General features: G+C 46.9%; 1 protein-coding gene across 2 annotated transcripts in view; it reads left to right on the top strand.

Moving 5' to 3' along the window:
* Positions 1-385: 385 nt before the first annotated feature.
* mtm1 (myotubularin 1) overlaps positions 386-23,686 on the top strand; it is a 29,576-nt gene continuing 6,275 nt past the window's right edge. For both annotated transcript variants that reach the window (XM_080518953.1, XM_080518952.1), the window contains exons 1-13: positions 386-450; positions 8,619-8,697; positions 11,082-11,154; positions 12,403-12,497; positions 12,589-12,699; positions 13,102-13,203; positions 13,383-13,466; positions 15,346-15,495; positions 16,687-16,872; positions 18,604-18,786; positions 19,591-19,746; positions 19,834-19,881; positions 22,786-22,878. In XM_080518953.1, the coding sequence (XP_080375079.1) occupies positions 8,641-8,697; positions 11,082-11,154; positions 12,403-12,497; positions 12,589-12,699; positions 13,102-13,203; positions 13,383-13,466; positions 15,346-15,495; positions 16,687-16,872; positions 18,604-18,786; positions 19,591-19,746; positions 19,834-19,881; positions 22,786-22,878 (1,338 nt within the window). In that variant the 5' untranslated portion in view covers positions 386-450; positions 8,619-8,640. The remainder of the gene's footprint in view (positions 451-8,618; positions 8,698-11,081; positions 11,155-12,402; positions 12,498-12,588; positions 12,700-13,101; positions 13,204-13,382; positions 13,467-15,345; positions 15,496-16,686; positions 16,873-18,603; positions 18,787-19,590; positions 19,747-19,833; positions 19,882-22,785; positions 22,879-23,686) is intronic.

Consider the following 23,686-nt stretch of genomic DNA (forward strand, 5'->3'; position numbering starts at 1 on the left):
CGTCACAAGCGTCAAGAGAGGCATCTAGTGTTTTATATCTATGATGTAATGTATCTAAATTGAAACTGCCAAACTCCGTGTCACCAGTAGAAAGCACTGTCTTTTGTTATTTGACTGTGTGATTTGGAGACAGGAGACCGAAGAAGAAAATAAACGTTTGTCGTTCATGATACGTGGGGCTCCCGAGTCCAGTATATTACCGGTAAATTAAAGAATTAAAGTGTGGAGGTGAATTAAACAAGTGTTAAAAGGGAGGTGGACGGATGTTCTGGGTGAAGCGTCTCTTCTTCCTCTGGCCCACATAAAAAAAAAACTACGGTTCCCATGATGCTTTGCGCAGCAGCGCGGCGACAGCTGGGACACGTGACTCGTGTCAGTTCCTGCCGAGTCTGTGCTGTTGTCTGAGGGAAGCAGGTCGACGTCAAGCCTCGGGAGAATCGCGTTCTGCGGGTCAGTACCGACGAGTGTGTGTATGCGCGCGCGCGTGTGTTGAGTCCGTGCGCTCGGTACCGGTAGTCTGCTCGCATTGTCCCGGGGCTGGGGTCAGAGCGCGGGTCTACCGGGCCGAGCTGCGGCTCCGTCCGGGCCTGTTTCCTGGTCCAAGTTGGAAAAGTTCGGTCCGGCCTCTGGAGGTCCGTGTGGCGCTCGGAGCTTCCGGGTCGGAACCAATCGGTCCTCGGGGACTCTTAAGGGCTTCCGTTTCGGAGCGGCTCGACGACCGGAGCTCCGTGTTTACAGAACCCCATCAAACACCGGGACCGGTACCGGCCCGCTAGGGGCCCGAGGGTGGTCTGGGAGCGGCCCGCCAGGTACGGGGCCCCTGGCGGACCGGGAGCTGGCGGGCCGCTCGGGTCACTGGAGCTTTTCCTGTCAAATGATGGCTCGTCCTCAGGGGACCTGAACTGAAACTGGCTGCTTCACGTAACTTACTGAAGCTTTAGTATTGTGATCATGATAACTTGGTGAAGCTTTAGCATTAACATCTTTATAACTTGGTGAAGCTGTTGTATTAACATCTTTATAACTTGGTGAAGCTTTAGCTTTAACATCTTTATAACTTGGTGAAGCTGTTGTATTAACATCATTATAACTTGGTGAAGCTTTAGCATTAACATCTTTATAACTTGGTGAAGCTCTAGCATTAACATCATTATAACTTGGTGAAGCTGTAGCATTACCATCCTTATAACTTAGTGAAGCTTTAGCATTAACATCTGTATAACTTGGTGAAGCTTTAGCATTAATATCTTTATAAGTTGGTGAAGCTGTAGCATTAACATCCTTATAACTTAGTGAAGCTTTAGTATTGTGATCATGATAACTTGGTGAAGCTTTAGCATTAACATCATTATAACTCGGTGAAGCTGTAGCATTAACATCTTTATAACTTGGTGAAGCTTTAGTATTGTGATCATTATAACTTGGTGAAGCTTTAGCATTAACATCTTTATAACTTGGTGAAGCTATGTATTGTGATCATTATAACTTGGTGAAGCTTTAGCATTAACATCATTATAACTCGGTGAAGCTGTAGCATTAACATCTTTATAACTTGGTGAAGCTTTAGTATTGTGATCATTATAACTTGGTGAAGCTTTAGCATTAACATCTTTATAACTTGGTGAAGCTATGTATTGTGATCATTATAACATGGTGAAGCTGTAGCATTAACATCTTTATAACTTGGTGAAGCTTTAGTATTGTGATCATTATAACTTGGTGAAGCTGTAGCATTAACATCTTTATAACTTGGTGAAGCTTTAGTATTGTGATCATTATAACTTGGTGAAGCTTTAGCATTAGCATCTTTATAACTTGGTGAAGCTGTAGCATCAACATCTTTATAACTTGGTGAAGCTTTAGCATTAACATCTTAATAACTTGGTGAAGCTGTAGCATTTACATCCTTATAACTTGGTGAAGCTGTAGCATTAACATCCTTATAACTTGGCGAAGCTTTAGCATTCAGATCATAACTTGATGAAGCTTTAGCATTAGCACCTTTTATAACCTAGTGAAGCTTTAGCATTAGCACCTTTTATAACTTAGTGAAGCTTTAGTATCATTATAACCTCGTGAACCTTTAGCATTAGCACCTTTTATAACCTAGTGAAGCTTTAGCATTAGCACCTTTTATAACCAAGTGAAGCTTTAGCATTAGCACCTTTTATAACTTAGTGAAGCTTTAGTATCATTATAACCTCGTGAACCTTTAGCATTAGCACCTTTTATAACCAAGTGAAGCTTTAGCATTAGCACCTTTTATAACTTCGTGAAGCGTTATCCTGGATCGCCACTCTTCATGCACGTGGGGCCGTAGCGGTTGAGTTGCACATCTCAGAATGAAAACACCACATCATTTTTCCTCGATTGTATGAATTTTGAGATCGTCTGGAGCCAAAATCGTCATCAAAGTTAAGATTCGATTAATTAAGCAGCCCTAGCGTGCCCCCAACAGCTGAAAATGGCGTGCCCAAAGACATTCTGATCGACGAAACCGTGCGTACGCACATCTGCACGCACTTTCGTTTTATAGATCATGTTCCACCTGAAGGTCCAGTTCAGGCCCCGCCCCCTCGACACGCCCACTTTCTACCATATATGGTCAATGCAAAGTGCCTCGTCAATGTTTTTACAGCTCAATCAGCTGATCGCCGGCATTTGAAAGACGCGGAAAAGGAATTTTACGGAGAGAGAAATAGTGGTGGCGGAGGTGGAGGTCAGCAGAATGATATTTGGTGTCACAGTAGTGGAACCACTAATAAAAGAAAAACAAGAGATCGGTTGCACGTCGTCACTGCTGTCGGTAGTGAGAGAGTCAGAGAGATCAGTGACTGTAGAGGTGGAGGAGAAGAGACTGATCTGAAGGTGGAGGTCAGGGGAGTGACATCACAGAGGACAGTGACATCACAGAGGCCAGCACCCCAGCTCACTGCTGGACCCCCAAAACAGCATCATGGTTGTGACTCCAGCATGTATCGGAAAGGAAGGAGACATTTTGGTGGCGACACCGCAAACTGATAAAGTCCAGTTTTATCTGTTTATTACATGTATGAGTTAGATCTTTGAACAGGGAGTGTGAGCAGGCTCAGTGGACTTGTGTTTTATCCTGAGGCCCCGTCCACACCAGGAACCTGGTTCACCTAAACCAGAGGTTCCTGGCCTGTCGTCCACACCAGGAACCCGGTTTGCGTAAATCAGATGTTTCTAACCTGTCGTCCACACCGGGAACCTGGTTCACCCAAACCAGATGTTTCTGGCCTGTCGTCCACACCAGGAACCCGGTTTGCCTAAACCAGATGTTTCTGGCCTGTCGTCCACACCGGAAACCCGGTTCGCCTAAACCAGATGTTTCCTGGCCTGTCGTCCACACCGGGAACCCGGTTCACCTAAACCAGATGTTTCCTGCCTGTCATCCACACCCGGAACCCGGTTCACCTAAACCAGATGTTTCTGGCCTGTCGTCCACACCAGGAACCCGGTTCGCATAAACCAGATGTTTCCTGCCTGTCGTCCACACCAGGTACCCGGTTCACCTAAACCAGATGTTTCTGGCCTGTCGTCCACACCGGGAACCCGGTTTGCCTAAACCAGATGTTTCTGGCCTGTCGTCCACACCGGGAACCCGGTTCACCGAAACCAGATGTTTCTAACCTGTCGTCCACACCGGGAACCAGGTTCAAGTAAACCAGATGTTTCTAACCTGTCGTCCACACCGGAAACCGGTTCACCTAAACCAGATGTTTCTGGCCTGTCGTCCACACCCGGAACCCGGTTCACCTAAACCAGATGTTTCCTGCCTGTCGTCCACACCAGGAACCCGGTTCACCGAAACCAGATGTTTCTGGCCTGTCGTCCACACCAGGAACCCGGTTCACCTAAACCAGATGTTTCTGGCCTGTCGTCCACACCAGGAACCCGGTTCACATAAACCAGATGTTTCTGGCCTGTCGTCCACACCAGGAACCCGGTTCGCATAAACCAGATGTTTCTGGCCTGTCGTCCACACCAGGAACCCGGTTCGCCTAAACCAGATGTTCCTGGCCTGTCGTCCACAACGGGAACCTGGTTCACCTAAACCAGATGTTTCCTGCCGGTTGTCCACACCAGGAAACCAGTTCACCTAAACCAGATGTTTCTAACCTGTCGTCCACACCGGGAACCAGGTTCACCGAAACCAGATGTTTCTGGCCTGTCGTCCACACCGGGAACCCGGTTTGCGTAAACCAGATGTTTCTAACCTGTAGTCCACACCAGGAACCCGGTTCGCATAAACCAGATGTTTCTGGCCTGTCGTCCACACCGGGAACCTGGTTCGCCTAAACCAGATGTTCCTGGCCTGTCGTCCACAACGGGAACCTGGTTCACGTAAACCAGATGTTTCCTGTCTGTCGTCCACACCAGGAACCCGGTTTGCGTAAACCAGATGTTTCTAACCTGTCGTCCACACCGGGAACCTGGTTCCCCTGAACCAGATGTTTCTGGCCTGTCGTCCACACCAGGAACCAGGTTCACGTAAACCAGATGTTTCCTGTCTGTCGTCCACACCAGGAACCCGGTTTGCGTAAACCAGATGTTTCTAACCTGTCGTCCACACCGGGAACCTGGTTCCCCTGAACCAGATGTTCCTGGCCTGTCGTCCACACCAGGAAACCAGTTCACCTAAACCAGATGTTTCCTGCCTGTTGTCCACACCAGGAAACCAGTTCACCTAAACCAGATGTTTCTGGCCTGTCGTCCACACCAGGAACCTGGTTCACCTAAACCAGATGTTTCTGGCCTGTCGTCCACACCAGGAAACCAGTTCACCTAAACCAGATGTTTCCTGCCTGTTGTCCACACCAGGAAACCAGTTCACCTAAACCAGATGTTTCTGGCCTGTCGTCCACACCAGGAACCTGGTTCCCCTGAACCAGATGTTTCTGGCCGGTCGTCCACACCAGGAACCCGGTTCACCTAAACCAGATGTTTCTGGCCGGTCGTCCACACCAGGAACCCGGTTCACCTAAACCAGATGTTTCTGGCCTGTCGTCCACATGAGGCAGTTTTAGAAGTGTGAAAACAGGTGTTTTTTTTAACACTGGTCCCAGAGTGGGGAAATTCTAAAACCCCGGCTCGTGCTGTCTGACCCTCCGGGGTGTGGACGACAAAGACTATCATCTGTGGAAAAAAGATGAGGTAATCACCATCCGTGATGGCGCTGCAGAAGCTACTGATGCTAGCAGCAGGAGGAGCAGGGCCAGAGACCTATAGAATTTATATGTATATATGTGTGTGTGTATATATATATATATGTGTGTGTGTGGGTGTGTGTATGTATGTTTGTGTGTGTGTATATATGTATATATAAATATATATATATGTGTATATATGCGGTTTTTGAGCAGGACTCTACTTCTAAAGTTCTATTTGCTCTGTCTTCTTCTGTGTTTTTGGTGTGTTTGTTGAGTCACAGCACCCCTAAAGGCCTGGCATGTGTACTACATGCCCTGAAGCCTGACGATGAGCCGTGGTCATAGCGACGTGTGGACGGAGGTTTTTTAGAGAAGGCTGGGGAGAGGAAAGATCTAGAGAGAGAAAAGATTTTATTGGTGGTGTGGATGTTCATTCAGCCACTAGAGAGGTGGAGGAAGAGGTCGTCTGTCTCCAGCAGCAGCGCTGCATCCAGAGCACATGACCGTACTGCAAGCAGCTTTTATCAGGATTTACAGCCATATCGTAGAAATATATGTATGTATAATAATAAAATAAACAATATGAAGTCTTTAATGTCTTTATTTTACAGGTAGCCCATGGTAATTCATCTCAATTGTAGATCTTTTTTGCATGAGATTTTCCCAGAGACTCACTTTATTGCCGTGTTCATACAGTTCAGTATATTTGTACCTTAAAGCTGTAAATCCTAATAGAAGCAGCAGGAAGAGAACAAACGTCCCCAACAACAGACGGTCGGTGCTCTCCAATCAGTTTTTACAGTTTCTCCGCACTATTTCTGAGTTTACTCTGAACTTAGACTGGTTGTTACACACTTTGTCACAGTTGATACATCAGTTCGATCCACTCTGCATCACTTGAAGATAAAAGTTTGACATATGAACATCGAGCTACTGATTCACCAGTAATGTTTCACTATAGAAACATCTATACCACTGCAGCTTGGCTGTTTATAGTTATGTGGATCAATAAGTCTGATATTTGAAGATATTCAATGTACGAGGTGAATCTGGTTCAATTCTCCGCCTCACCATCAGCACCACCAGGTTCCCCGTCTCCAAAATGTGCTGCTCAAGAATCTAAGTTGTCGTACCGGTACCAGCATTCTCCCACAAAGTTTAGTTTTGTAAATCACAAACTTTGCATGGGAAGTGGCGTAAGTATCTTTCAGGACCTGTTTTGTGCTTCAGCAGCTTTATCAAGGAGGCCCCAGGGCTGAATTCTCAATAAGTAAAGGAACAGAAGCTTGTTGCTTCCTTTAGAGCCTCCTTTAGCCTAGGAAACACTGATGCTTCCTTTAGCCTAGGAAACACTGATGCTTCCTTTAGCCTAGGAAATACTGATGCTTCCTTTAGCCTAGGAAACACTGATGCTTCCTTTAGCCTAGGAAACACTGATGCTTCCTTTAGCCTAGGAAACACTGATGCTTCCTTTAGCCTAGGAAACACTGATGCTTCCTTTAGCCTAGGAAATACTGATGCTTCCTTTAGCCTAGGAAACACTGATGCTTCCTTTAGCCTAGGAAACACTGATGCTTCCTTTAGAGCCTCCTTTAGCCTAGGAAACACTGATGCTTCCTTTAGACTAGGAAACACTGATGCTTCCTTTAGCCTTGGAAACACTGATGCTTCCTTTAGCCTAGGAAACACTGATGCTTCCTTTAGCCTAGGAAACACTGATGCTTCCTTTAGAGCCTCCTTTAGCCTAGGAAACACTGATGCTTCCTTTAGACTAGGAAACACTGATGCTTCCTTTAGCCTTGGAAACACTGATGCTTCCTTTAGCCTAGGAAACACTGATGCTTCCTTTAGCCTAGGAAACACTGATGCTTCCTTTAGCCTAGGAAACACTGATGCTTCCTTTAGCCTAGGAAACACTGATGCTTCCTTTAGCCTAGGAAACACTGATGCTTCCTTTAGCCTAGGAAACACTGATGCTTCCTTTAGCCTAGGAAACACTGATGCTTCCTTTAGCCTAGGAAACACTGATGCTTCCTTTAGCCTAGGAAACACTGATGCTTCCTTTAGCCTAGGAAACACTGATGCTTCGTTTAGCCTAGGAAACACTGATGCTTCCTTTAGCCTAGGAAATACTGATGATTCCTTTAGAGCCTCCTTTAGCCTAGGAAACACTGATGCTTCCTTTAGAGCCTCCTTTAGCCTAGGAAACACTGATGCTTCCTTTAGCCTAGGAAACACTGATGCTTCCCTTACCAAAGGAGAGCAGCTCATGCTGCCCCACAATTCCTTGCAGCAACAACATTTAAAGGGCCGGCTCATCGTAGCGTTCAGGGAAACTCAGGATGAAAAGGAGCAGATCATGTAAGTTACCAAAGCAATGATCTGCTGGAACCACTGGAAATCCTCTAGAACCCAAATGAGCTTTTTATCGTCCATTTTCAGAAACTTGTAGTTCTTTCCTCGCCATGGCAGACGTCACTAACTTGTACCGCCGTCGCATTATTATGATTTCTGTATGTATGCATGTACAACCCTAATTTATACCAAGAAAAAAGTATGTATGTACCATATACATCCTGAACAGGATAAAGCAGTAAAAATGATGAGTGGGTGAATTCCCCTGGTCCCTGGATTATGACCCTGGATTAACATAGCAGGATATCTCTGTTAGCTGGATTAACTAACCCAGACATTCTGGATCCTGAGCAGCATTAACACGGAGCAGGTTCTCAACTCACTGGTTCAACCCAGAGTTTCCCTCCAGGATCAGAGCGTTGACATGAAAGGGGCGGAGCTTGCAGCGTGTGACCAATCACAGAGGGAGAAACCCTGCAGAGCAGCTGACTTTACCATAGAGGAGCAGTTAATCTCTGAGATTATGAAGAATTCAAACACATCCAGCAGCTCAAAGCAACACTGCTGCTGCAGCCAAAGCAGAACATTCCTGACTTGTTAATGCTGACTTGTTAATGCTGACTTGGTGAGATTAGAGCACGTTAATTGATGGGACAATAGAAAGGGACTCACTTTCACTAGATTCCAGCAGAAAGGCTCCAGCAGAGCTTCCTTACTCTTCTTCTTTGACTTTACATTTGACATCCACTGATTTGGAGGCGGAGTTTCCTCCGTGAGTGTGTTTCCTGTTGGAATATTAATTCATCACCATGACAACAGGAGGAGTTCTGCTTCCAGAAATTCCTGTTTGTGCAGTTAATGCAGCGTGAGCATTATTATTAGGCTCGTCGTTCCAGATTAGCCTTCGTGGAGCCAAACAGACTTGGACTCAGGAGGTTTTCTTAGAGACCCAAAAGGCCAGGCCTCTGAAGGACGCTGTTGTTTTTGGAATGTTTCCTATTCTTTTTCCTTTTTCTCCTGACGTGGCATTGAGCCCAAATTTGATGCTAATGCTAATGCTAATGCTCTCTCTCTCTCGCTCTCTCTCAGTCTTTGAAGCCCCCGATGAGCGATGGCATCTCCAGTCTCGGTCTACAACTCCAACACGTTAGAGACACACATGCCCTCGGTAAGAACCCTGAGGAACTCCATGTTGTCCCTGTCTCCAGGATGACTGTCTCCAGGACGACTGTCTGCGGAACGACTGTCTGCAGGACGAATGTTTGCAGGACGAATGTGTGCGGGACGACTGTTTGCGGGATGACTGTCTTCGGGACGACTGTCTTCGGGACGACTGTCAGCGGGACGACTGTCTGCGGGACGACTGTCAGAGGGACGACTGTCTGCGGGACGACTGTCTGCGGGACGACTGTCAGCGGGACGACTGTCAGCGGGACGACTGTCTGCGGGACGACTGTCTACAGGACGACTGTCAGTGGGATGACTGTCAGTGGGATGACTGTCAGTGGGATGACTGTCAGTGGGATGACGGTCAGTGGGATGACGGTCAGTGGGATGACGGTCAGTGGGATGACTGTCAGTGGGATGACGGTCAGTGGGATGACTGTCAGTGGGATGACTGTCAGTGGGATGACGGTCAGTGGGATGACGGTCAGCGGGACGACTGTCGGGGACGACTGTCGGGGACGACTGTCAGCGGGACGACTGTCTGCGGTACGACTGTCTGCGGTACGACTGTCAGCGGTACGACTGTCAGCGGGACGACTGTCAGCGGGACGACTGTCAGCGGGACGACTGTCTGCGGTACGACTGTCAGCGGTACGACTGTCAGCGGTACGACTGTCAGCGGGACGACTGTCAGCGGGACGACTCAGCGGGACGACTGTCTGCAGGACGACTGTCTGCAGGATGACTGTCTGCCGGATGACAAGTCATTTTGCTGATTGTCGTCCTGCAGTCTGCGTCCACCATGTCCCTGACCAGCGTAGACAAGACGCCACATCTCTCACTGTGTGTGTCTGAGCCGCCGTCACTCTTCACCTCCTCAGCATGATGCTGCCTCCACCCTGCTCCCAGGGGGGTGGTGTGTTCAGTGCTGGTTTTCCTTCAGGTTTACTTCCTTTGACCAGACCTCCTTCCTCCATGCTGGCTGTTTTCACACTGTAGACTGGACTGATGGTGGTCTAGACCAGTGTTTTTCAACCTTTTTTGAGCCAAGGCACACTTTTTTCTTTGGAAAAATCTGGAGGCACACCACCACCACCCGAAAATGTTAAAATGTGAAACTCTGTAGCCTCTATTAATAATATAAAGTCTTTCTCATCAAAGTTTTATCAACAGGAATCAAATAAATACAGAAAAAAAGTATTTCCCAATGTGTTTTTTTAATAGTGACTCCCTCAGTGTGAAACCTGGACCTGATGGATGAAGAACTGAGATCCTGGTTCACATTCTTCCTTTTCTAAAACTTCTCCATCACTGTCACTGACACAGTACTTTGATACAAGATGGTAGCAGGAGGTGGAGATGAACCACACTGACGTCTGTCACTTTACATTTCAACGGCAAAGTTCTGTGCTGCCATCTAGTGGCGAAGAGTATTTATACATGATTACTCTTCAACACACTGCTCTCACAGCTGACAGCGGCTGTGAGAGCAAATGATTTTTAGAAAAAAATGTGAAATTGGATAATTTCCCACGGCACACCTGACTAGATCTCGCGGAAACACCAGTGTACCATGGCACAGTGGTTGAAAAACACTGTTCTGGAGGACTCCTTCTCTCATCAATGTTCTCCTTCCATCAGCTGTTATTGATAGCGGATTGATCAGCTGTTATTGATAGCATAATGATCAGCTGTTATTGATAGTGTATTGATCGGCTGTTATTGATAGCATATTGATCAGCTGTTATTGATAGCGTATTGATCGGCTGTTATTGATAGCGTATTGATCGGCTGTTATTGATAGCGTATTGATCAGCTGTTATTGATAGCATAATGATCAGCTGTTATTGATAGCATATTGATCAGCTGTTATTGATAGCATATTGATCGGCTGTTATTGATAGCGTATTGATCGGCTGTTATTGATAGCGTATTGATCGGCTGTTATTGATAGCGTATTGATCGGCTGTTATTGATGGCATATTGATCGGCTGTTTTTGATAGCATATTGATCGGCTGTTATTGATGGCATATTGATCGGCTGTTTTTGATAGCATATTGATCGGCTGTTATTGATAGCATATTGATCGGCTGTTATTGATGGCATATTGATCAGCTGTTATTGATAGCATATTGATCAGCTGTTATTGATAGCATATTGATCGGCTGTTATTGATAGCATATTGATCAGCTGTTATTGATGGCATATTGATCGGCTGTTTTTGATAGCATATTGATCGGCTGTTATTGATAGCGTATTGATCGGCTGTTATTGATAGCATATTGATCGGCTGTTATTGATAGCATATTGATCAGCTGTTATTGATAGCATATTGATCAGCTGTTATTGATAGCATATTGATTGGCCGTTTCTCTGTCTTCCAGAGTCCCCGGGAATCTCTGAAGATGGAGCTGTTAGCCGACGTGTCGCTGCTTCCTGGAGAAGATAGAATCATAGGTGAGCTGACGACAAGCCCATCACATCCACCAATCATCAATCAAACTGAGCTGATCAATAGATTGAAACAGCACTCAGTCGCAGTGTCACACAATGTAAAAGGTTGGAAGAAACACGTGGTCCAGTAAAAGACTGAAGATGAACTTGGGACATTTCAAGCTCTCTCTCTCAGCATCTCTCTCTCTCTCTCTCTCTCTCTCTCTCTCTCTCTCTCTCTCTCTCTCTCTCTCTCTCCTTCTGTCTTTCTTTTTCTTTCTCTCTGTCTCGCTCTCTCTCTGCTTTTCAAAAAATGGATACTTGTGAGTTTGTACCCAGTGGCGCAAACGGATGGAATGAAGGAGGGCTGCAACTAACAATTATTTTAATTATCGATTAATCGGTCGATTTTTTTTTTTTCATTAATTGATTAATCGGTTAAATATGAAAACAAAAAAAGCATCCAAATTGTAGGACCAGTTGATATTGAACGAACCAAACATCAAATATGTTATGATTATTTAAAAGAACATAACTGAAGCAATACAAAGATGTATACAATCTATCTACCTATACACATGTATACAACCCTCACCCTCCTGACACCACGACGTCTGAATATTTCAATAATCAGGATTTTGGTCATTTCAGTGTCACTCAGCTTGAAACGTTCCAGGAAAACCTGTCGTCGTCCTCGTCAGGCAGGTTGTCCTCATTAAGGTGTGTTAACAGTTAACAATGTGTCGGTGCTCAGTGACGCGTCGTCCAGTACAGGGTGTCACTCTTACCAGGTCACTGCTCACAGGTTCTATTGCACCGCCTCCGCCCTGCCTCCGCCATGCCTCCGCCCTGCCTCCGCCTCGCTCCCTTCACTTCCTTTTTGAACTTCGTTTCAATCAGAAACCCATTGACAAAGCTCCGGAGGTGCAGTAAATGGCTCCGCAGCATGGCGAGTGGCACAGAAATCGCACGACACAACAAATCGATAATGAAATTTGTTGCCAAGACTTTTGATAATCGAATTTAATCATTTTATCGATTTTTTTTGTTGCAGCCCTAGTATGAACTATATGCAGCGCATAGGTGCACCGTGAGAAGAGATGTGACGGAGTTAATAATCAGAGACACACTGCTTTTATATATCTATATATACACACACACACAGGTCACACAGGTGTATGGACAGACATACACACCAGAGACTGAAATTAAAAGCAGTAAATCAGTTGTGTGATATTTATATAAATCACTTAAATGTTTGTTTTTCCTCAGATAAAGAAATTATCTATGTCTGTCCGTTCAACGGAGCCGTGAAGGGAAAAGTACTGATCACCAACTACAGACTGTACTTCAAGAGCTCCGATACTGTAAGTCTCTCTCTCTCTCTCTCTCTCTCTCTCTCTCTCTCTCTCTCTCTCTCTCTCTCTCCTGAAGTGTGTGTGTGTGTGTGTGTGGTAGGATGTGACGCTGACGCTGGACGTTCCTCTGGGTGCCATCAGTCGGGTGGAGAAGATGGGTGGAGCTTCAAGTAGAGGAGAAAATTCATACGGCCTCGACATCACCTGCAAGGTGTGTGCGTGTGTGTGCGTCATCAAGGATCAAGCATTGATCCTGGATCGACTCCCGAGCTCAGGGCTGACGCTGCCACATTGCTAACGCCACCCCCTTCTCCACTCTCAGCCAATCAGACGCCAGCTCACTCTAACGGTGCCTTCAAGTAACACTAAAGAAAAAGAACCAACAGAACCTCATCATTTACAGAAAGCGTTACAACAACATGAAGCACCTCAAACCACCAGGACTCAATAACCTTGTGAGCCGCTGGTTTCCATGGTGACACATCAAGTTCCTTATGGATCACTACAAAGGACCAGTCCACTGTCACTTTGGCTCCTGGAGATTGATCAGATCAATGAAAGTGATCAGTACATCAGTCAGGGAGCGATGAACTTGATGGCTCTGTTTCTGCAGGACATGAGGAACCTGAGGTTTGCCTTGAAGCAGGAGGGACATAGCAGGAGAGACATCTTTGATCTTCTGTTCAGACATGCCTTCCCGCTCTCCCACGGCCTGGTAAGACCGCCCCCTGCTGGCCCACACGGGCACTGCACTGCACTCACTGTCCCCCTGCTGGCCCACACAGGCACTGCATTCAGCCTCGTTTCATTTGACTTCCTTTGACCTCCACCTGCAGTGGTCAAGGTGCTGCGACATCAACACCTGTTCATGTCTCGGGTCTTTTCTCCACCCAGCATCTGTTCGCATACGTCACCCAGGAGAAGTACGCTGAGAACGGCTGGGGCATCTACAAGCCTGTGGAGGAGTTCAGACGGCAGGTAAACGCTCTAGATGGGTGGAGGTAGGGCTGGGGGTAAATGATTATTTTTAAAACTATTATTTTGGGCGATTATTTAATATAATAGTGGACTATTCTAACGTTGCCTTGGCTCCGTTAGTTCACATTCATTGGTGAACTAACTTTGTTGTAGTGAATCATGATGCTAAGCTAGCAAACGTCAGTCTAATAATGTGTTTCACTGGGAAACGACCACAGCGTGATTGAGCTAACGCTAATCATGAATTGTCAAACGTGACGTTGAACAGATGCGTCTAATGTTACTACAATCTGCTTGCTACCGTAGCTAGCAGCTCTAAACTTTGGTGGTGCTTGTGGCGAGATAGCCGTGTTCTGCTAGCTGTAAGTTAGCCACCGTTTCCATTCATGCCAGCATGATATGCTATTTCTAGCTAATGCTAGCTAAACACAGCTGTTTAGCCACCAGCTACTAACAGTAGCCAAACACAGTTAGCTAGCACCACCGAGGTGCGCAGAGCTCAAGCTCACGTCGCACAACTGAAAGTAAATGAATTTATCAAACGTTGGCGACGGTAACGTTCCTTCCTTCTGTTCTCCGGCGGTACAAGTAACAACGGGACGCCTCCACTTCAAACGCTCCACCAGGAAGTTGTGCTGCTGTGACGTGCTAGCTGCATCGTCAAAGACTGCAAATAACTCTCCCTTTACGCTTCTGGCTGCTTTAAAGTCTCCAAACACCTTTGAGGTGGAGCGGCGGCTTGCTGCTGAGCCTGAGAGCTGGTTGGAGATCAGTCTCGTCCTCCATGCTGCTTGGTTCTGGTCACTCAGTGTGTGTGGCGAGTGGGCGTGGCAGCACGGCGACTTACGGGTTTGACGTCGACGGTTTTTTAGGCCTACGACGATGTCGTGTCGCTACAGGCCTGGGTGGAGGTTAGAGAGGACAGAGGGTGGAGGACAGAGGGTAGAGGTTAGAGAGGACAGAGGGTGGAGGTTAGAGAGGACAGAGGGTGGAGGTTAGAGAGGACAGAGGGTGGAGGTTAGAGAGGACAGAGGGTGGAGGTTAGAGAGGACAGAGGGTGGAGGTGAGAGAGGACAGAGGGTGGAGGTGAGAGAGGACAGAGGGTGGAGGACAGAGGGTAGAGGTTAGAGAGGACAGATGGTGGAGGTTAGAGAGGACAGAGGGTGGAGGTTAGAGAGGACAGAGGGTGGAGGTTAGACAGGACAGAGGGTGGAGGTTAGAGAGGACAGAGGGTGGAGGTTAGAGAGGACAGAGGGTGGAGGACAGAGGGTAGAGGGTGGAGGACAGAGGGTAGAGGTTAGAGAGGACAGATGGTGGAGGTTAGAGAGGACAGAGGGTGGAGGTTAGAGAGGACAGAGGGTGGAGGTTAGACAGGACAGAGGGTGGAGGTTAGAGAGGACAGATGGTGGAGGTTAGAGAGGACAGAGGGTGGAGGTTAGAGAGGACAGAGGGTGGAGGACAGAGGGTAGAGGTTAGAGAGGACAGATGGTGGAGGTTAGAGAGGACAGAGGGTGGAGGTTAGACAGGACAGAGGGTGGAGGTTAGAGAGGACAGAGGGTGGAGGTTAGAGAGGACAGAGGGTGGAGGTGAGAGAGGACAGAGGGTGGAGGTGAGAGAGGACAGAGGGTGGAGGTTAGAGAGGACAGAGGGTGGAGGTGAGAGAGGACAGAGGGTGGAGGTTAGAGAGGACAGAGGGTGGAGGTTAGAGAGGACAGAGGGTGGAGGTGAGAGAGGACAGAGGGTGGAGGTCGATCCTTTAGTTTTGAGTTTAGACCGAGATTCATACTGTTGTGGATTTCTCTCTGTTCATGGGAGTAATTCCTCCTCCTCTCTTCTCCTCCCTCCTCCTCTCTTCTCCTCCTCCTCCCTCCTCCTTCAGGGTTTACCCAATAACAAGTGGCGTATCTCCTTCATCAATAAGATGTATGACCTGTGTGACACCTACCCCACTGTGCTGGCCGTCCCCTACAAGAGTAAAGACGAGGACCTGAAACGAGTGTCAGCATTCCGCTCCAGAGGACGAATCCCGGTGAGGATGCCATTACATGACATCATCACATCATTACATCACATCTTCACACCATCACATGACATCATCACATCATTACATCACATCACATGTCATCATTGCAGGACATCATCATGGTCCTGAACTACAACTCAGGCTTTCTCTTATCCATGTAACTTCAGGATTAACTCAGGTTTTCCGTACTACAACGCTGGTTCACATCTTCCCAGATTAAATCACCATGGTAACTGACACTGAATGTCTAACCTGCTCTGGAGCAGGATTTGTTCTGGATAACATCACAGTGAGGGTTAGGGTAACAGAGATATCCTGGCGTGTTAATCCAGGTAACAGAGATATCCTGGCATGTTAATCCAGGTAGCAGATATCCTGGCATGTTAATCCAGGTAGCAGATATCCTGGCATGTTAATCCAGGTAGCAGATATCCTGGTATGTTAATCTAGGGCACAGAGATATCCTGGTATGTTAATCCAGGTTACAGAGATATCCTGGTATGTTAATCTAGGGAACAGAGATATCGTGGTATGTTAATCCAGGTAACAGACATATCCTGGTATATTAATCCAGGTAACAGAGACATCCTGGTATGTTAATCCAGGCAACAGAGATATCCTGGCATGTTTATCCAGGTAACAGAGATCCTGGTATGTTAATCCAGGTTACAGAGATATCCTGGTATGTTAATCCAGGTAACAGACATATCCTGGTATATTAATCCAGGTAACAGAGATATCCTGGTATGTTAATCCAGGGAACAGACATATCCTGGTATGTTAATCCAGAAAACGGAGATATCCTGGTATATTAATCCAGGTAACGGAGATATCCTGGCATGTTAATCCAGGTAACGGAGATATCCTGTTATGTTAATCCAGGTAACGGAGATATCCTGTTATGTTAATCCAGGTAACGGAGAAATCCTGTTATGTTAATCCAGGGAACAGAGATATCCTGGTATATTAATCCAGGTAACGGAGATATCCTGGTATGTTAATCCAGGTAACGGAGATATCCTGGTATATTAATCCAGATAACGGAGATATCCTGGTATGTTAATCAATCCTGCAGAAGGTAAGAGAGGAAGTGGTTGTGAACTGAACTTTTCAAAGTAAAGCAGCAGGACCCAGTCCAGCACCACCCCAGACGGCCACTAGAGGTGTGTGTTTAAGCAGGGTTCCCTGTGTGTCCAGGTTCTGTCGTGGATCCACAGGGAGAACCAGGCCGTCATCACTCGCTGCAGTCAGCCTCTGGTCGGCATGTCGGGCAAACGTAACCGTGACGACGAGCGCTACCTGGACCTGATCCGCGAGGCCAACGGAACCAGCAGGCTCACCATCTTCGACGCCCGGCCCAACGTCAACGCCGTGGCCAACAAGGTGAGCCAGGACCAGGTCTCCACGGGTCTGGACCGGCCTGGACCAGGTCTGGACCGGATCTGGATTGGTCTGGACCAGCCAGGACTCGATCTGGACTGGCCTCGCCTGGTCTTCATGTGATGATTTGTTCATGTCTTCACGTCTTCATGTGTTCACGTGTTGACGTGTTGATGTGTTCATGTCCTGATGTGTTCATGTGTTCACGTGTTGATGTGTTGATGTGTTGACGTGTTGATGTCTTCATGTGTTGATGTCTTCACGTCTTCATGTGTTCATGTCCTGATGTCTTCATGTGTTCACGTCTTCATGTGTTGATGTCTTCACGTCTTCATGTGTTCACGTGTTGATGTGTTCATGTCCTGATGTCTTCATGTGTTCAAGTGTTGACGTGTTGCTGTGTTGACGTGTTGATGTCTTCATGTGTTGATGTCTTCACGTCTTCATGTGTTCATGTCCTGATGTCTTCATGTGTTCACGTCTTCATGTGTTGACGTCTTCATGTGTTGATGTCTTCATGTCTTCACATCTTCATGTGTTGATGTCTTCATGTGTTCATGTGTTGATGGATTCATGTGTTTATGTCTTCACGTCTTCATGTGTTGATGTCTTCATGTCTTCACGTGTTGATGTGTTGACGTGTCGATGTCTTCATGTGTTGACGTCTTCATGTGTTGATGTGTTGACGTGTTGAAGTGTTGACGACTTCATGTCTTCACGTGTTGACGTGTTGATGTCTTCATGTGTTGACGTGTTGATGTCTTCATGTGTTGACGTGTTGATGTCTTCATGTGTTGACGTGTTGATGTCTTCATGTGTTGACGTGTTGATGTCTTCATGTGTCGACATGTTGATGTGTTGATGTCTTCATGTGTTGACGTGTTGATGTCTTCACGTGTTGACGTGTTGATGTCTTCATGTGTTGACGTCTTCACGTGTTGACGTGTTGATGTCTTCATGTGTTGACGTGTTGATGTCTTCATGTGTTGACGTGTTGATGTCTTCATGTGTCGACGTGTTGACGTGTTGATGTCTTCATGTGTTGACGTCTTCATGTGTTGATGTGTTGACGTGTTGAAGTGTTGACGACTTCATGTCTTCACGTGTTGACGTGTTGATGTCTTCATGTGTTGACGTCTTCATGTGTTGATGTGTTGACGTGTTGAAGTGTTGACGACTTCATGTCTTCACGTGTTGACGTGTTGATGTCTTCATGTGTTGACGTGTTGATGTCTTCATGTGTTGATGTGTTGATGTCTTCATGTGTTGACGTGTTGATGTCTTCATGTGTTGACGTGTTGATGTCTTCATGTGTTGACGTGTTGATGTCTTCATGTGTTGACGTCTTCACGTGTTGACGTGTTGATGTCTTCATGTGTTGACGTGTTGATGTCTTCATGTGTCGACGTGTTGATGTGTTGATGTCTTCATGTGTTGACGTGTTGATGTCTTCACGTGTTGACGTGTTGATGTCTTCATGTGTTGACGTCTTCACGTGTTGACGTGTTGATGTCTTCATGTGTTGACGTGTTGATGTCTTCATGTGTTGACGTGTTGATGTCTTCATGTGTTGACGTCTTCACGTGTTGACGTGTTGATGTCTTCATGTGTTGACGTGTTGATGTCTTCATGTGTCGACGTGTTGACGTGTTGATGTCTTCATGTGTTGACGTGTTGATGTCTTCATGTGTTGACGTCTTCATGTGTTGACGTGTTGACGTGGTCCCCCTGCAGGCCACTGGTGGAGGCTATGAGGGTGATGAGTACCAGAATGCGGAGCTCGTCTTCCTGGACATCCAAAACATCCACGTCATGAGAGAATCTCTGAAGAAGCTCAAGGACATCGTCTACCCCAACGTGGAGGAGTCCCATTGGCTGTCCAGCCTGGAGTCCACCCACTGGCTGGAGCACGTCAAGGTGGGAACTCCCAGTTCAACCACCTCCCGGTGGGAACTCCCAGTTCACTTGGTCCAGGTGGACAGTGTTAAGGTGGTATTGTGGCAGGACGAAGAGCTGAATCTTGGAACACGTCTTTATTGTAGCGAACACAGAACTACACTGGAACAGCCCACAAAAGCCTCAGCGTGGGAGAGCGCAAAAGCCGCCCCTTTACCCATAGTTCCTTTGGGCACTGTGGCGGTTGCTAGGATCCAGGCCTCTCGCCTGGATCCTAGCAACCGCCACAGTATTTTAGATGGTATTAAGGCAGTTTTTAAGGTGGAGTTAAGGCACTATTTAAGGTTGCGTTGTCCTTTCAGCTGGTGGTTCTGATTCTGATTCTGGTGTTGAGGTGGTGTTAAGGCAGTATTTAAGGTAGTGTTAAGGCAGTATTTAAGGTGGCGCTGTCTTTCGTGCTGGTGGTATTGAGGTGGTATTTAAGGTGGTATTAAGGCAGCATTTAAGGTGGAGTTAAGGCAGTATTAAAGGTGGCGCCGTCCTTCCAGCTGGTGGTGTTGAGGTGGTATTTAAGGTCGTGTTAAGGTGGTCTTTAAGATGGTGTTGAGGTGGTATTTAAGGCGATGTTAAGGTTGTATTTAAGGTGGTGTTAAGGCGATTTTTAAGATGGAGTTGAGGCATAACTAGGTGGATTTAAGAGGGTATTTAAAGTTGAGTTAAGGGGGTATTTAAAGTTGTGTTAAGGCAGTAAGGTGACACTGTCCTTCCAGCCAGTGATGTTGAGGTGGTGTAAAGACGGTGTTTAAGGTGGCGCTGTCCTTCCAGCTGGTGCTGTCCGGAGCCATCCAGGTTGCTGACAAGGTGTCCGGGGGGAACTCGGTGGTCGTCCACTGCAGCGACGGCTGGGATCGAACCGCTCAGCTCACCTCTCTGGCCATGATGATGCTGGACTGCCACTACCGCACACTGAGAGGCTTCCAGGTCAGTGACCTCTGACCTCTGACCCCTGCTCAGTTCACAGCTGTGTTCTCAAGCTGTAAGAGTGTGGGTGTGTGTGTGTGTGTGCAGGTTTTGATGGAGAAGGAATGGATAAGCTTTGGACACAAGTTTGCCTCAGTGAGTATCAGAACCAGAACCTTTACAGTCACTAGAACCACAACCTTTACAGTCACTAGAACCACAACCTTTACAGTCACTAGAACCACAACCTTTACAGTCACTAGAACCACAACCTTTACAGTCACTAGAACCACAACCTTTACAGTCACTAGAACCACAACCTTTACAGTAATCAGAACCACAACCTTTACAGTCACCAGAACCACAACCTTTACAGTCACCAGAACCACAACCTTTACGGTCACTAGAACCAGAACCTTTACAATCATCAGAACCACAACCTTTACAGTCACTAGAACCTGAATCTTTACAATCATCAGAACCTGAATCTTTACAATCATCAGAACCACAACCTTTACAGTCACTAGAACCACAACCTTTACAGTCACTAGAACCACACCCTTAACAGTCACTAGAACCACACCCTTAACAGTCACTAGAACCACAACCTTTACAATCATCAGAACCTGAATCTTTACAATCATCAGAACCACACCCTTAACAGTCACTAGAACCACACCCTTAACAGTCACTAGAACCAGAACCTTTACAGTCACCAGAACCACAACCTTTACAGTCACTAGAACCACAACCTTTACAGTCACTAGAACCACAACCTTTACATTCACTAGAACCACAACCTTTACAGTCACTAGAACCACAACCTTTACAGTAATCAGAACCACAACCTTTACAGTCACTAGAACCACAACCTTTACAGTCACCAGAACCACAACCTTTACGGTCACTAGAACCAGAACCTTTACAATCATCAGAACCACAACCTTTACAGTCACTAGAACCTGAATCTTTACAATCATCAGAACCTGAATCTTTACAATCATCAGAACCACAACCTTTACAGTCACTAGAACCACAACCTTTACAGTCACTAGAACCACACCCTTAACAGTCACTAGAACCACACCCTTAACAGTCACTAGAACCAGAACCTTTACAGTCACAAGAACCTGAATCTTTACAATCATCAGAACCACAACCTTTACAGTCACTAGAACCACACCCTTAACAGTCACTAGAACCACAACCTTTACAATCATCAGAACCTGAATCTTTACAATCATCAGAACCACAACCTTTACAGTCACTAGAACCACACCCTTAACAGTCACTAGAACCACACCCTTAACAGTCACTAGAACCAGAACCTTTACAGTCACAAGAACCTGAATCTTTACAATCATCAGAACCTGAATCTTTACAATCATCAGAACCTGAATCTTTACAATCATCAGAACCACAACCTTTACAGTCACTAGAACCACAACCTTTACAGTCACTAGAACCACACCCTTAACAGTCACTAGAACCACACCCTTAACAGTCACTAGAACCACACCCTTAACAGTCACTAGAACCACAACCTTTACAATCATCAGAACCTGAATCTTTACAATCATCAGAACCACAACCTTTACAGTCACTAGAACCACAACCTTTACAGTCACTAGAACCACACCCTTAACAGTCACTAGAACCACACCCTTAACAGTCACTAGAACCACAACCTTTACAATCATCAGAACCTGAATCTTTACAATCATCAGAACCACACCCTTAACAGTCACTAGAACCACACCCTTAACAGTCACTAGAACCAGAACCTTTACAGTCACCAGAACCACAACCTTTACAATCATCAGAACCTGAATCTTTACAATCATCAGAACCACACCCTTAACAGTCACTAGAACCACACCCTTAACAGTCACTAGAACCAGAACCTTTACAGTCACCAGAACCACAACCTTTACAGTCACTAGAACCACAACCTTTACAGTCACTAGAACCACAACCTTTACATTCACTAGAACCACAACCTTTACAGTCACTAGAACCACAACCTTTACAGTAATCAGAACCACAACCTTTACAGTCACTAGAACCACAACCTTTACAGTCACCAGAACCACAACCTTTACGGTCACTAGAACCAGAACCTTTACAATCATCAGAACCACAACCTTTACAGTCACTAGAACCTGAATCTTTACAATCATCAGAACCTGAATCTTTACAATCATCAGAACCACAACCTTTACAGTCACTAGAACCACAACCTTTACAGTCACTAGAACCACACCCTTAACAGTCACTAGAACCACACCCTTAACAGTCACTAGAACCAGAACCTTTACAGTCACAAGAACCTGAATCTTTACAATCATCAGAACCACAACCTTTACAGTCACTAGAACCACACCCTTAACAGTCACTAGAACCACAACCTTTACAATCATCAGAACCTGAATCTTTACAATCATCAGAACCACAACCTTTACAGTCACTAGAACCACACCCTTAACAGTCACTAGAACCACACCCTTAACAGTCACTAGAACCTGAATCTTTACAATCATCAGAACCTGAATCTTTACAATCATCAGAACCTGAATCTTTACAATCATCAGAACCACAACCTTTACAGTCACTAGAACCACACCCTTAACAGTCACTAGAACCAGAACCTTTACAGTCACCAGAACCACAACCTTTAAGGCTGTTCTATACCTGACACGTCTGCGAGCTCCCCACGGCTTCGTGAGGCCAAATGACGTCACTTCCGCCGCCACGCCCCTCCGTGTGGCCTTGTTCACCCGGACGTCACCTCGTCATGCGCCTCCACATGTTTCTGACAGGGACGGAGAGGTGAGGGAAAAAGGTGGAGCTGAAGAGGAGGAGGACTGAAGACTTGCTTAGAAAGACACCAAAAGCATAGAGCTGCACCTCCACACTGAAAACACAAGATCTGACTCATAGATGTGGATTTGCTTCAGTGTCAGACTTCAACAGAGGGAACATTGAATGTGAAACAAGCACACGATGACACGGTTCCAGTCGTCCTGTCATAACGAACACGTGATTGATGTGTGTGTCCAGAGGATAGGACACGGAGACAAGAACCACGCTGACCAGGACCGCTCACCCGTCTTTGTCCAGTTCATCGACTGTGTGTGGCAGATGACCAAGCAGGTTGGTTACCCTCTTTGCTACTGCCCTCACTACTGCCCTCACTACTGCCCTCACTACTGCCCTCACTACTGCCCTCCCTACTGCCCTCACTACTGCCCTCCCTACTGCCCTCACTACTGCCCTCACTACTGCCCTCACTACTGCCCTCACTACTGCCCTCCCTACTGCCCTCACTACTGCCCTCACTACTGCCCTCACTACTGCCCTCACTACTGCCCTCACTACTGCCCTCCCTACTGCCCCCTACTGCCCTCACTACTGCCCTCACTACTGCCCTCCCTACTGCCCTCACTACTGCCCCCTGCTGCCCTCCCTACTGCCCTCACTACTGCCCCCTGCTGCCCTCACTACTGCCCTCACTACTGCCCTCACTACTGCCCCCTACTGCCCTCACTACTGCCCTCACTACTGCCCTCACTACTGCCCTCCCTACTGCCCTCACTACTGCCCTCCCTACTGCCCTCACTACTGCCCTTCCTACTGCCCTCCCTACTGCCCTCCCTACTGCCCTCACTACTGCCCTCACTACTGCCCTCCCTACTGCCCTCCCTACTGCCCTCACTACTGCCCTCCCTACTGCCCTCCCTACTGCCCTCACTACTGCCCCCTGCTGCCCTCCCTACTGCCCTCACTACTGCCCTCACTACTGCCCTCCCTACTGCCCTCACTACTGCCCTCCCTACTGCCCTCACTACTGCCCCCTGCTGCCCTCACTACTGCCCCCTGCTGCCCTCACTACTGCCCCCTGCTGCCCTCACTACTGCCCCCTGCTGCCCTCACTACTGCCTCACTACTGCCCTCTCTACTG

Source organism: Blennius ocellaris, assembly GCF_963422515.1.
Source record: "Blennius ocellaris genome assembly, chromosome: 23".
NCBI classification, from domain to species: Eukaryota; Metazoa; Chordata; class Actinopteri; order Blenniiformes; family Blenniidae; genus Blennius; species Blennius ocellaris.